This window comes from Leishmania braziliensis, chromosome 35, assembly GCF_000002845.2.
Source record: "Leishmania braziliensis MHOM/BR/75/M2904 complete genome, chromosome 35".
NCBI lineage: Eukaryota > Euglenozoa > Kinetoplastea > Trypanosomatida > Trypanosomatidae > Leishmania > Leishmania braziliensis.
In genome coordinates, this window is record NC_009326.2 from 1,570,832 (window position 1) to 1,584,162 (window position 13,331).

The 13,331-nt window shown below is 56.1% G+C and overlaps 5 protein-coding genes across 5 annotated transcripts; all 5 read left to right on the top strand.

Moving 5' to 3' along the window:
- Positions 1–1,424: 1,424 nt before the first annotated feature.
- On the top strand, positions 1,425–3,365 carry LBRM_34_4150 (putative elongation factor 1-alpha; the record flags this gene model as incomplete). The annotated part of the gene is made up of 1 exon (XM_001568467.1): positions 1,425–3,365. The coding sequence occupies one exon, from the start codon at positions 1,425–1,427 to the stop codon at positions 3,363–3,365; it is 1,941 nt and encodes a 646-aa protein (XP_001568517.1).
- Positions 3,366–5,209: 1,844 nt separating this feature from the next.
- LBRM_34_4160 (conserved hypothetical protein) lies at positions 5,210–6,688 on the top strand (the record flags this gene model as incomplete). The annotated part of the gene is made up of 1 exon (XM_001568468.1): positions 5,210–6,688. The coding sequence occupies one exon, from the start codon at positions 5,210–5,212 to the stop codon at positions 6,686–6,688; it is 1,479 nt and encodes a 492-aa protein (XP_001568518.1).
- Positions 6,689–7,530: 842 nt separating this feature from the next.
- Positions 7,531–8,625, top strand: LBRM_34_4170 (conserved hypothetical protein; the record flags this gene model as incomplete). Its single annotated transcript, XM_001568469.1, has 1 exon — positions 7,531–8,625. One exon carries the CDS (start codon positions 7,531–7,533, stop codon positions 8,623–8,625), a length of 1,095 nt encoding a protein of 364 aa, XP_001568519.1.
- Positions 8,626–9,434: 809 nt separating this feature from the next.
- Positions 9,435–11,225, top strand: LBRM_34_4180 (putative Bardet-Biedl syndrome 1 protein homolog (BBS1-like protein 1); the record flags this gene model as incomplete). The annotated part of the gene is made up of 1 exon (XM_001568470.1): positions 9,435–11,225. One exon carries the CDS (start codon positions 9,435–9,437, stop codon positions 11,223–11,225), a length of 1,791 nt encoding a protein of 596 aa, XP_001568520.1.
- A 730-nt stretch (positions 11,226–11,955) lies between these two features.
- On the top strand, positions 11,956–12,648 carry LBRM_34_4190 (conserved hypothetical protein; the record flags this gene model as incomplete). The annotated part of the gene is made up of 1 exon (XM_001568471.1): positions 11,956–12,648. The coding sequence occupies one exon, from the start codon at positions 11,956–11,958 to the stop codon at positions 12,646–12,648; it is 693 nt and encodes a 230-aa protein (XP_001568521.1).
- Between the last annotated feature and the right edge of the window lie 683 nt (positions 12,649–13,331).

A 13,331-nucleotide genomic window follows, 5' to 3' on the forward strand; every position in this document is an offset into this window, starting at 1 on the left:
TCGCTCACTTTCTCCTGCTACGTGGTGGTTTTACTTTCTTTCCTCTCTTTGTGCTTCTCGGTGAAGGAGGGTTTTTTGTTTCCGCACGTCTCTGCCTCTGCCTCTTACATTCGAGAGAGTGTGTTCGCCGAAGTGATGACTCTCTCTTCGGTTGGTGCTTGTAGTGGCGTAAGTCTCTGTGTGTGTGTGTGTGCATAGACTCTGTTTTTTTTTTTTCCAGCTCTAGTCCTCCTACGCGTTCATTATCGAGTTTTCTCTCGGTGCTTCTGCGTGTTTCACATACGTTAAGTAGAGCCCTGCTGCATAAGTAGAGAAAGTGCACAAGAAGGAGCAGGATCCTGTGAGGGGACGAGGACTGGTGTGTGTTCACGGCATCAGTGCCCCCTTCCTCTTGCTTTCCAACGCTCTTGCACCCACGATGTTTTGTCGCCTTCTTAGCGAGGGCGGTGACTTATGGCAGAGATGTGACCTACTTCTCCCCCCCAAAAAAAAACGCACCCCTGCGTCCCTTTGGTGTAGACATTATTCCTGCCGTCGTTTCAAGCGAGGATGCTTCGAAATCGACGAAGTGCACATTCGAGGATGCCACCTGTATTGTCGTCCCGCCACCACAGCGTTGACAACCTCTCACGATGCGTGCAAGCGAGACATCCTTTGCATACTTTCATTCTTGTACTTGCTCACTCGTGCGGTTTGCTCTGTTTTTTTTTTTTTTCATATCTCTACGGTGCAACCGCAACATCCGCTTTCTCAACTGGTGTGTGCTCACACTAGCAAATTGTCCACATGGTCGCGCATGGATGCGTGCGTCTCTCTCTGCACGTACACGTTGCTTCTCTACTTGTCTCTCCCCTTTCCTCACCAGAGTGCGAAAAACAACAACAAACCAACAGCGCCACAGCATACACGCACATCCACACCCCCACCCCCACACCCCACAGATAGTTATTACCTCACATTAGTCGTCGTTGCTCTCTGCTGTCCTTGCATGGGGAGGTGTGTCGACGCAACGGCAGGGGAACGCGTTACCGAAGGGTACAAAGGTGCTCGTGTTGCGCTCGCCTGTGTGTTTTTTTTTTTGGGGGGGGGGGTTGTATGTCTTAGTAGGCGGTGTTCGTTCATTTCCCTCTAGCTTCTTTTTTCCCTTCCCAAAGCAGCGCAGCAGCAAGTCTCCTCCACTGCATTATTGGCCCTCCGTGTCGAGCGCCGCGGGTGACAAGGCGACGCGCCAGTCACCTTCCGACTGCGGAAACGCCACATGAAAAGAAAAAAACGTCAAAATAGAGGAGTGCCGTTTGCCCTCTTCGCTTTTCCGTTTTTTCACTGACAACGTCCGTTCCCATCGACAACGGGCATCGACGCCTCCTTCTTCCCCCTCCCCCCTCCCCCCTCTACGCATAAATAGCGTGCAGGCGCGCAGAAAAATGAATCGACACAACAAATTTTACGCCGAGATGGCCGGCGAGTTGGAGGAGGACGAGTACTTCGATGAGGATGAGGACTACAACTACGATGAAGAGTACGAAGAGGAGGGGGAGTACGACGAGGTAGCATACAAGGCACCAGCGAGATCGGAGGCACCTGCACCGGCGCGCATGACCAAAAGCACAGGGAAGGCGGCAGCGCCCGCGGCACCGGCCCTGCGTGTTAACCCTTACACAACGATATCGCCCCAGAGGGACGACGACTACGACGTGCTTGACATTATGCTGCCGCAAATGCACGCCTCGTGGAAAGTAAACGCGCCGGCAATGCTGCCACTCACGGAGAGTGAGGCGGTCACGGCGCTTCGGGCAAGCAACTACAGCCTCGGACCCGCCTTCCTGCAACTCAAAGCAAAGCGAGACGAGGAGAGATCCAAGCGTGGCGGCGGCATTCTGAAGGTTACCGCAGCTGCTGGACCTCCGAAGCAAACTTCCACTCGTCCACCTGTTGAGACCGCCAAACAGGACGGCGAGGAGGCGAGCAACAACGAGGATAGCTCCCCCGCGCCGAGTGCGAGCTCTGGCCGCACCACGGCCACTTCGCGGAGCTTGAAGGGGACTTCGCAGAGGCGCACAAGACAGATGCTAGAGATGGAGCCAGACAGGGAGAAGCCTGACTGCACGTTTGTGATTGCCGGCCATGTCGACGCCGGAAAGAGTACTACCCTGGGTCACCTCCTTCTGCTCTTAGGCCGCGTTAGCAGCCAGGATGTCGAGCGAAACGAAAAAGCAGGCCGCATGCTGAACAAGGAGGCCTGTAAGTATGCCTGGCTGCTGGACCAGTGCGAGGAGGAACGGCGCCGCGGCGTCACCATCGACTCCGGCTCCTTCTGCTTCGAAACGGAGCACCGCCGTGTGCACATCCTCGACGCACCAGGGCATAAGGACTTCGTGGTTAGCATGATCAGCAGTGCCACGCAGGCCGACGCCGCCGTGCTCGTCGTGACGGCGGCCACCTCGGAGTTCGAGACGGGGCTGCAGCACGGCACAAAGTCTCACCTGAGAGTCTTGAAAACGCTCGGCGTTGGGTCAATTGTTGTCGCGGTCAACAAGATGGACTTCGTCGGCTACTCACAGGAGCGCTACGACTACGTGGTGCGGGAGCTTCAGCTTCTAATGAAGCAGACCCGCATTCCTGAGGAGGCCATCGTCGGCTTCTGTCCTATTAGCGGCATGACAGGCGTCAACCTCACCCAGCGGGACGCCAAGGCAATGCCGTGGTACACCGGCCCCAGCCTAATCGAGATGATTGACAAGTGCCCGTTGGAGAGCCGCCTGGTGAACAGCCCGCTTCGCCTGAGCCTGCAAGACGTGCAGAGCACCACCCTCTATGCTAAGGTCGAGAGTGGGAAGTTCTTCACAGGGGACACAGTCCAGTTCGTGCCGAGCGAGGTGCGGGTCGTCGTCAAGTCGATTCAAAAGCCCACAGTGGCTGGCACCGTTCTCGTCGCCTTCGCTGGCGAGACGGTGGAGATCACCACTAACTCGCCTGTGACAGGACTCTACCCGGGCTGTGTCGGCTGCGAGCAGAATCTGCTGATTCACAGCTCTACCGATTTCGAGGCACAAATTCAGACCTTTCGCACCCTTACCAAATCCATCTTGCCGGGGACGACCTTCACCATCATTGTGCACGCCTTGACTGTGCGGGTGCAAGTCGTCACACTGATCTCTAAGATGGACAGCAGGACAGGGTGCTGGTCGAAAGGGATGGTAAAGTGTGTACCCCCGGCCACACAGGCGATGATGCTTTTCCGCGCCGAGTGCCCTATTGCGCTCGAACCGGCGACGGAGTGCCGCGCGCTGGGGAGGTTTGTCCTTCAGCAAGATGGTGAAACGGTCGCTGGCGGTCTGGTGACTCGTGTTGTGGACAAGCAGTGAGTCATGTGCAGGCACGCATCATGGAAGAACACACATAAGCCACTATGCGAAATCCGCGACCAGGCACCGGACTACACCTCCTCTATTCTTGTCCTCGCACTGCGTCTCCCGTACCACTCCGCATTCCCGGTTGCCGCCTCCTTTCTTCCTCCTTTCAAGGCCTCCATGGACGTCGTATGATGGTGGCTTGAGGAGGGGGGGGGGTCGTTTATCATTGTTCGTTGCCACGTGCCCGCCTGCGCCGTCGTGGGACGTGTGTTGTTGCAAAACTTTGTTCTTGCAGAGATGAGGTCAGGGGAGTCTTCTTTGTCCACCCTTTTCACCACTTTGTCTCCTCTGCGTGTATGTGCAATCGTTTCTCAGCGACTGCATGGACGCCGCCCCCCTCTTTTTGTTTCTCCTCCTCGTGATAGATTCTCCCGTCCCGCCTTACAGTGATGCGTGCGTGCGCTAGTGCTCAAACGGATGACCGAAACACGTGAGAAGAGTGGGGGGGGGGGGGCGATGCAGAAGCGGTTTTTCTTCTCCTTTTTTTCTCTCACCAACGTTGAAGTTGTTCGAGGGGCAAGAGGCGGGTAGACACGCCCCCCTGCTGCCACAATCTCGGTCTCTCTTTAGTGGTGGCGTCCGCATTCGCTTAAGGCAATACACCGACGCCCAACCAGCAAAGAAAAGCGGGCCTACCTCGTTACTGAAACAGTGCCGCAAAAAAAGAAAAAGCCCACCTATAGCATTAAATGAAGTAATGGCCCACGGGCTCCCTCGCTCCCTCCAATTCGTGGTACTGGGTCGGATTGGAGCTGTTGTCTGCTCTGCCATGTATCCCCTTCCTCAGACTGCTGGGCACCTCGCCGACTCCACTGACAGGTGTAAAGGGCGAGATAGAGTCTCCCCACACACGAGGGGTGTTGTTTCGGGCTGTTTAGCGTACGCCTTTCTCGGCGTCCTGTGATGCATCGTTCATTCTGGGCTGTGGTGCTCGTTTTCTGTCGCGTTTACTCTCCATGTTGCTGCTCATGAATCTCTCTGACTGCTGCATGTGATATTCGCCCGGCGTGCGACTCGGCGATTGCACAATGCATGCCTGTTGTCGTGTACGTCTGCGCAGCACGGAACAAGTTTGACCATATTCTTGCTCACAAGTAGGTCGCCCTCACTGTTACTCTTTCTCGCCTCTTGCAAAATCTGAGGAGCGATACATTTAACGCTGAGACAACGCAAGCACGACCTCGCTCACGCACCGACGTACATCCGGACGACTGTTGCGTCTACTGTTCTCGTGATCTTTCTCAGGAGTTCATACACGTACCCCCCCCCCACATACACTCACCCAGACAAGCGAGAGGGGCTATTAATATACACGAAAACGATAAAGTGAATGCTAATCACACTGAGGTGTCTTTTACTTGTAGTTGGCGGACACCTGCGTAGCGCAGTACGTTCGTGTGTGTCGCCCTGAACGGCATACTTGCCGCTCCTCTTTTCTTTTCTTTTCCGATTATCTTTTCTCTTTTTTTCTGGTATCCTTTTCCGCATGGGGCGACTCTTTTCCTCACATTTCATTTGCTTTCTTGTCCTCTCCCTCTCGCCAAGAGCTCACGCTCGAATCATCCACGTCCGGGGGAAGTAAGCGGCATAGTGTTGATACTCCTGCTGACAGCGTGCTTCCCCACTCTGTGGTTGTCGATTGACTGCGGTGTGGGGTGACACGCGCGCGCTCTCTTTATCTGCGTGGCATTTTTTATCTATCCCTCCGTTATTCATCCCTCTTTGTCCCTCCCCCCTCCCTCCCCCCTCGGTAGCTCTCACAAGCGTCGTGGCTTGGCGAGCTGTTCGAGCACTGGATGGGCTTGCTCGCCATGGGGCGCTGCAGGCGTGGTGCAGAGGAAACGTATGAGTTTCGGGAGGAGTACGCCGTGCTTGACGCTCCTATTGCCAATGCCGACCATATCCCTCTGCGCTTGAGCCCACAGGAGCGCAAGATACAGCGCCTCATGCGAGGCGTCATTCTTGCCTCTTCCTACACGGACAAGGTTGACTCTGCTTCTGCCTTGAAGGTCAAGAATCGCGAGCTGCTCATCGTGAAGGAACTCACGAATGCACTGACGGGGCTCATTGTAGGGCTCGATATGCGCAAAGCTGCCCCCTTCGTGCGCGACCGCGAGTTCACGCTGTACCAGCACGAGATCCGTGCCGCAATTGAGATGTGTCGGCGCTATAAGATGATGAACCCTGACCTTCTGCGCACTGACTACGTGAAGTTCCTCTACATGATTCAAGACGCAGTGCAAAGTGACATGACGCGTGAAGCGCTCGGCTTCAATGTCGTGAAGGAGTTGGTGACGGTGGGCCGGTACTGTGAGATGCACAACATACAAGACATCTTGCAGGACCCACGACTGCCTCACTGCATCACTCCGGTGCCCCTCATGAAGGACCGCAACTTGCTGAACCGGTGCCTGCGTTGCAAGGACATAGTTGTGGGGAGGCTCGTGAAGCAATACTCCAGTGAGCATCGCCTGCCCGAGGACGAGGTGGAAGTAGTGGTTCGAAGCCTCAACGATGCGAACTGCTTTTCAAACGACAATGTTGAGACGTCCGAGCGACTCCTGGAGCTGCTGAAGCAGTGCTTTACACCAAGCTCGTGTACGCCGCTGACGAGCTTGGCAATCGACGAGGGTGCCGACGGTAGTCGTCTGACACACAGTCACAGGATGCAATACACCTTCGTTCTGCAGAGTCTCTCCCTGTGGAAGAACATGTGTCGGAAGATGTACGTCTTGTGGTCCATCGCCGAGGAGGATATGCTGAGCCCGAACGAGAAGTACGAGCTGCGTATGACGGGGCAGGGGCTGCAGCGGGTGCAGAAGGCACCGAAGCTTTACAAGGCAGTTCAACAGGTGCTGCAGGAGACCAAGGAGGAGCTTGGTGAGTGGGTCGGGTCGGAGCGGATTCACCTCGGTGACGATCAGGTGCCGAATGCGTTTCATTTCATCGACAAGTACGGCCAAGTGTCCCGCATTATCATTCCCATCCTGCGTACCTTAGGTCACATTGACCATCTGGAGCAGCACGCCGAGCACGCGGCCTACCTGCGCGAGGTCTGGGGTGGTGGTGAGCAGGCAAAGCGCGCCATATTGCGCGACTTCTTTCGGCATGGCTTTGATGGCAGCGGTGGAGACAACATGGACGACGCGGGCAGCTGCATCGATGGCCGACTCACCAGCGCGTGGAATTGGTGCAACAACATTCGTTTCAAGGAGTTTTACCCACTCTTCCTCTTCTCCGGCTTTAGCTCCTTTGATGGTGATATGAGTTTGTAGTTGACGGAGTGCATTGGTGGCGCGAAAGGGTCTCTACAGACTCATTTGCTGGGCGTGTCTTGCGTCAGCCAGATACCGCGCCGAGCTCTCGAGCGCGCCGGCACGCCGCCACCGAGCCGCTGTCTTTTCCCTCACTCTTTCTTTTCCGCTGTGGTGTGCTTGCTCTTCTGCACGTGACCTCATCTGTTCGTTTCGTCTTTATATAAAAACTCTAGACTACCACACAATCTGCCGTGTCGGTGTGACGTGCGAAAATCAACAAAAAACGAAAAGAAACGACGAGGTGTCACCGCTGCATACTCACCCACCTTGGGACATGTGCGCTTGGCCCCATCGCCAATCATGACGCTGTGAAAAGAGAGCGCCAGCAACGTGAGAAGGTGCGCGTGATCAGACGAGCTTTCCGTGTGTGTTGTTGCGAACCCACACACATACACTTACAGTAGGCGCCTGTGCGTGCACTGTTCTGAAAGGGTCTTGTAAATCTCACTGCTAGTGTCGAAGTTGATCAGTCTTTAGAATTTGATTCTGTTTGACTTACCTCTTCTCTGTTGTTCTCTGGTTTACCATCTTCTAACTCTCTGCGCTGCTGTGCTTGGCACTTTCGATAATTCGTGTCGTTGGGTTACTCTCACTTCTGCCTGGTGGTACACCACTGCCGCCAAAACCCAATCACACCGACGTCCCCCCAAACACGCAAGCGCTGTGGACAGTAATGGAGTACCATCGGCACACAGGTGTGCCGACTAAAGAACAGCTGAACAAGCTACAGTCTAGCTGAATCAAACTCGCTTCTTTTTTTTCCCTTATTTCTGTCTCGGTCTGTTATCGGCCACGAGCACATGCCGCCGAAAGCACCCAATCTCAAGTTCAAGCCGAAGCTAGTGCTTGGTGAGGAAGAGACGACAGCGCGTTCTCTTGCTACGCAGTCTACCGATGATTTAAGTCTGGTGCAGCTCGCTCGCTTGCAGGGTCTCTACATCGAAGAGCAGGCATTATCAGCTTCTGGAGCTGTCACCGGCTCAGGAGACCGACTGACGTTGACATCGTCTTCCTCTGGGCGCGTTGGTAGTAATGGCGGGAGAGGCGGCGTCACTGGGTCGTCATCTACCCCATGTGAGGAACAGCCACGGGTGAGCTGTGCGAATGGCCTACAGAACGAGGATGGCAGACGGGGAACCGTAGCGTCCTCACTTCTGCGCCCCAAGAGCCGCGGCCACAATCTGAGTGCCCACGCCGCCCTCGAGGAGGCGTCACGCAGGCACATCGACATCTCCCAGTACCCTGAGACGGCGCCGCCACTTCCACAGAACTCAATGAACGCGATTGTATCATCGAGTGCATCACAGTGCTCTGGCTCCACGCACTCAGGGCTGTATGTCCCACTACCACTCGATGCTACTCTGCCGACGCGATTCTCAGCAGAAGAGCGCGGCGACCTCTCTTCGGCTCAAGGCGCAGTAGGCGGTGCGCCACGGTCGCCGTCTGCAGCGCCGATGGATGTGGATGGCACTGCCTTCTTACGCGAGGCGGAGCTGGAGCAGGAGCGTACCTTTGCGGCGAACATGCGCTTTTACGAGGAAATCCTGCGCCCCATGCAAACGGTCGTACCATCCGCGGCTGCAGCACCTGGCGGGTTGGTGTGGATGCAGCTTCCTCGGTTTCACGAGAACGCGCCCTTCTCATTCTTCAACCTTCCACCAGGCAAGGTGGGGGAAATGAAGGTGCTGCGTAGCGGCCGTATGGTGCTGGAGATTGCTGGCGTGTACTACGACGTCGCGGTGGAGGGGTACGAGGACGCCGGCAACGATGGCGCCTGCGCGACGGCAGTTGCGACTCAGTCAAGCGCGTACCCATCGAATCCGTCCTCGAAGCCGAGCTGCTACGAGCTCGGCCTGCTGCAGAAGAAGCTCATTTGCACCCCCACTCTTCCATGAGCGAGGCTAATGGCGCGCGTACAGCAGAGAGGCCATACGTCGCAGAACACAAGCTGAGTGCTGCGCTCCACCGCGAGGACGCACTCCTTCACGCCGTATCCATCCTTCGTGGTATCCATGGTTGTCACTGTGTCTTTCCTGTGCTCATTTTCGGTAAGGGGACCGTCTAAGGCCTCCCGTTTGTGCAGTCCTATCTTTAAGAATCATTACTGTCACAGAGACGAGCGACAACCTGGTACATGGGGCGTTGCCGGCTGCTCCCTTCTGCCGATACTACACAGCCAAGTTTTGGGCACGGAACGGGGGACAGGCACTCGCATGCATAAATGCAGAGGGTGGCCTCACCTCCCGCTCTGTTTTTTTTTTTTTGCATTTGAATCTTCTGTGTGCGCTCTTCGCAGCTCGATGTTTTGTTCTGAGGGCTGGTGTGTGTAGTGCTACGCGTCGCTAGGCCCCCTTCCCTCGACCGGTACTTGTCTTCGTCCCACTTCAACTTCTCCTCCTCTCTTTCTCTGATTCCCTCCTCCTCTGGTTGTGTTTACTCTTGTCGGTGCGTCTGTGTCCCGATCGCTGTTCTGCTCGCTATTGCCGAGGTGACCGCCCACAGTTCTGTTCCCTTTTTGGTGTTGTTGCAGCGCTGCCTCGATCTAGGAAAGAGTGGTTGGTCATGATCTGACCCCCTCTCTGTGCACTTTTCCTGGTTCAACGAAGCCGGAGTGCACATACATCTGGGAGTCTCCCTGCGCACTCGCTGTAGGCGACGTGCTCTCTGTCCCTCTGCCCCCGTTTTTCCCTGCTGAGCTGCTAGCATGTCGTTCCTCAAGGAAAAAAATCGCAAGGAATCAAAGGAGAAATTCTGGCTCTACGCCTTTCGCGACCACCTGGCAAACCTGCGTGCCTTTTCGAGCTGCGTCGAAACCGCCGATGTGAACGGGGTTGGGGACTATCAGCTTCTCGTGGCAGATGGCAGCAAGCGCATCAAGGTGTACGCGGGCACCTCACTTGAGCGTGAGCTGCCGCTCTTTGGGGTGCCGTCCGCGATTACCTCTTTTTTCATGGACAACGGCGACGCTATCAGCAAGCCTATCATCGCGGTCGCCACGGGGCCGTACATCTTCATGTACCGCGGCAACAAGCCGCTCTATCGCTTCATGGTGCCGCCGGTAATTCTCGATCCGCAGGAGTTGGCTATCTGGCAGGATCTCGCCACGGAAGCGCTCCCCATTGAGAGGGCGGTGGAGAGACTGGAGAGTCTTCTGGACTCCGGCCTGCAAACCTCCTCGCGCACGCTGCAGCTGCTGCTCATGGAGACGCCGGGGGAGCGCAGCGAGTTTGTCGCCCGCCTACGCGCTGTTCCGCTCATTCAAATGGACGTCGTCTGCTGTCTGGGGTCCATCCCGCTCACATCTCTGGAGGAGGGAGGGAAGAGCGTACTAGTGATTGGCACCGAGGCTCATTTGCTCTACGTCCTTAAAAAAAACGCGGCGGATGTGGCGCTGAAGGTGGTGCTGCCGAGCACACCTGTGTTCCTCATTACGGCCGGCTGCTACGAGGTAGACTATCGTATCGTCGTTTCGTGCCGCGACGGTCGGGTGTACTCGATCAAGCATGGTCACTTGCATAGGGCCGTGATTCAGCCGGATGCGCAACCGTGTGCCATTGCCCGGTGCGACAACCTCGTTGCTGTGGCCACAACGGCAAACACGCTCTCCTACTACTCTCTCAAGGGAAAAAAGCAGCAGAGCGTCTACTTGCCGTGCTCCATCAATGGTCTGTCTACCATCACCGACCCCGTTACTGGCGAGGCACGCGGGTTGGTGGTGGCGCTCAGCAACGGCGAAATTCGCGTTTATGTTGGAACCCAGCTTCATCACGTCAGCCTAGCCTACGGCACTGTGACAGCGATGAAGTTTTGTCGCTACGGTCGTGCAGATGGCGCGCTTGTGCTCGTGCTGCAGAACGGCTCCCTCGTAGTCGAGCTGCTGCACCGCGGCGTGAACTTGTCCTCGAGCAAAAAGGTGGAAACCGGCCCACCACCGCAGCAGGACGTCCCCATCCCCATCCCGCACCTCAGCTCTGTCTTCGCGACGCAGTCAGCGCGCGAGCGCAAGTACGGGGCGGAGATATACCAACTCTTCCAGTACGACCTGTCGCAGCTGCGGCTCACGACGGCGAAGGCGTATGTGGAGATGATTGCCAACGGCGCTGTTCCCTCCGAGTTAGGCAGCGTTATGCAAGAGAGTAAAGGGGTGGGGGAGTCGTCACTGCGACTGAGCGCCGTTGTGCAGGGGCTTGGGCCGGTGTTCAAAGTGAAGGTGCAACTGCAAAACGTCGGCGAGGCGCCACTTCACGGCGTGCGCGTCGTCTTCTACCTTTCTGAAGACGGCGTCTATCGCATGCCGCAGCAGATCTTCTCGATTCCCCCGTTGGTGCCTTCTGTGCCGCTCTCCTGCTGCGCCGCATTTGTGACAGTGACAGAGGGTGAGGGTGAGGCCCGGGGCAGCGCCATCCTGGTCGTTGCGACCGGTCCAGAGAGCCGCACACCATTGGCAAGCACCCTCGTCGATCTACCAGAGGTGGAGCTGATTGATGAGGTGTAACTCTATCGGTAGGTGGCTCGCATGTTTTTGTTTGTTTTCTCGGCTTGTGTCAGGGGGTGCGTGCGACTGACTGTTGGTTATCTCACCCCCGCCCCTACGACACCACGCTTGTATGTGAAAAGAATGGAGGTGCTCTCCTTGAGCGGTTCTTTATGGTAGCCGCACGATATGAAATGAGAAGTGGGTCGGAGTGGGGTGAGGATCTCGATTGTGTGTTTCTCTTCGGTTCTGCTGCTGACGGCGCGTGCCTGCGCGATAATCCTGGTTTTACTCGCACGGCAGATCCGTAGACTGCGCGGCACTGATTGAGAGAGAGAGAGAGGGGTGCAGGTGGCGGCTCCAACTCTCTTTTGCTTTGAGGCGACTGCTTATTTAGCCTTGTGTGCTCTCTGCACGGTCCAAGAAAAACAGATGCTCTTTGTGGAAGTGTAAGATCTAGTTTAAATACCCCCCTCCCCGTGCTCGCCTTGGTGCAACTCTCCGCAGACGCAGAGGTTTCGTTCAAATATAATGAAGTGCGAACCACACCCTCTCGCTGTCTCTGTTCTTCTATTCTATGGGCTTTCAGTTTTGCTTCTTCTGGGGCCTTGACGGAGTACTCAATATGTATGCAAACTCCTTTCTTCCCCCTCTTGCTCTGACGATCCTACCCGCCTCTCACACCTGCGCCTCTGTCCTCACTGCAAACAGCAGCCCTTCTCCCTGCACCAGAGTCAAAAAGGCGCGCGTCATGCCGTTGTCCTCAACGGCTCCGCAACCCCTGACGAAGGAGGAGGAGACGCTAGCGACGCCGTCTGCGTCCCTCCCACAGGCACACTCCACGGAGACACCTGAGACCACCCCCACTGCATCCTCATCGCCGAAGATGACAGCAGCAAGCTCGAAAGGAGAAGTCTCAGCTAACGACTCGGGCACACCCACGGCTGCCACAGCGCCACGCGAAACTCGCTTCTTGAGGGATGCTAAGATTGAGGAGGACCGTTACATCTATGAAACTCTTTACAAGTCGCTCGATGACACCACTGACACGGCCATCCGAGACGAACTCACAGTCGGCGATACCGTCCGCTTCGCCCGCAACGCCAAGCGAGAGTTCAGCAAGGCCACAGGGATGCCTCTTGGCGAAAAGGCAAAGAGCTGCACCGCGCTGGTGCGCAGCTTCTCACAGAAGAAGAACCAAAAGGTGGCCTACGTCTTCATTCTCTTCAGCGTTCTCATCATGACGTTGCCGGTGATTGTCCTTTTTATGGGTATGAAGCTGGTTGCTCCGTGGATCGATATGGACCCGACGTTGTGCGGTGGTGGTCTGGCCGTGTTCACCGCGATGTCCTTGATGTTTTCCTACGTGGTGTTCGCCATTATGGAGGATGCGCAGTGTGGCAGACAGAACGCAAGCGAAGCCGAAAGCAAAAAGGAGCGATGACTGGGTTTTCCACCCCTCACGGCAGCCACTGAATACGGTGCTGTCGTCTTTGTGTATTGTGATGGGCGTCTTGGCAGAGCGCAAGATTGCATCTTCCCCTTGTGCGGTACGAAGCATTTCAGCTAGGTGTAAGTCCTCTTTGGTAACGAGCAAGAAAAACGCTAACGGTAGCACTACGAAGAACAGGGGAGACACCAAAAAAAAAATGGTGTCTCCTGAACGCTGACAGGTCCGAGACGACGCGGTCGATGTTGGTGCCCCAGTGAGGGGGTAGGGGGAGGGCACACGTGGATGGATCTCCGGGATTCTCCTCATTGCCCGCCTTTGAATGGCAGATGTCTTCCAGATGTCCCTGGGCTTGCGGTCTGCCGTGTCCGCTTCTTGGATATGGCGCTGCACGCACCGCCCCAACATATCTCGTTCACTTTTTTTTCTTGCGTTGCCAAACCCCTCTCTCTGCGCCTCTTGCTTTTCCATTCCTACTCGGCTCATGCGTGGGCGTGTGTGTGTGCGCCTTTTCCACGTTCACCATTGATTCACTTAGCGGGTTTAACCCTCTATTCAATCAGCACGATCTGAGGTTTATCGTCGCTAATCATCGCCTCTGCGCGGACACGTTGCTGCAGCTCTGTACTCGCATCCTCCATTTCAGAAGAACAACGAGCTCAGATTAAGGAAGCCGC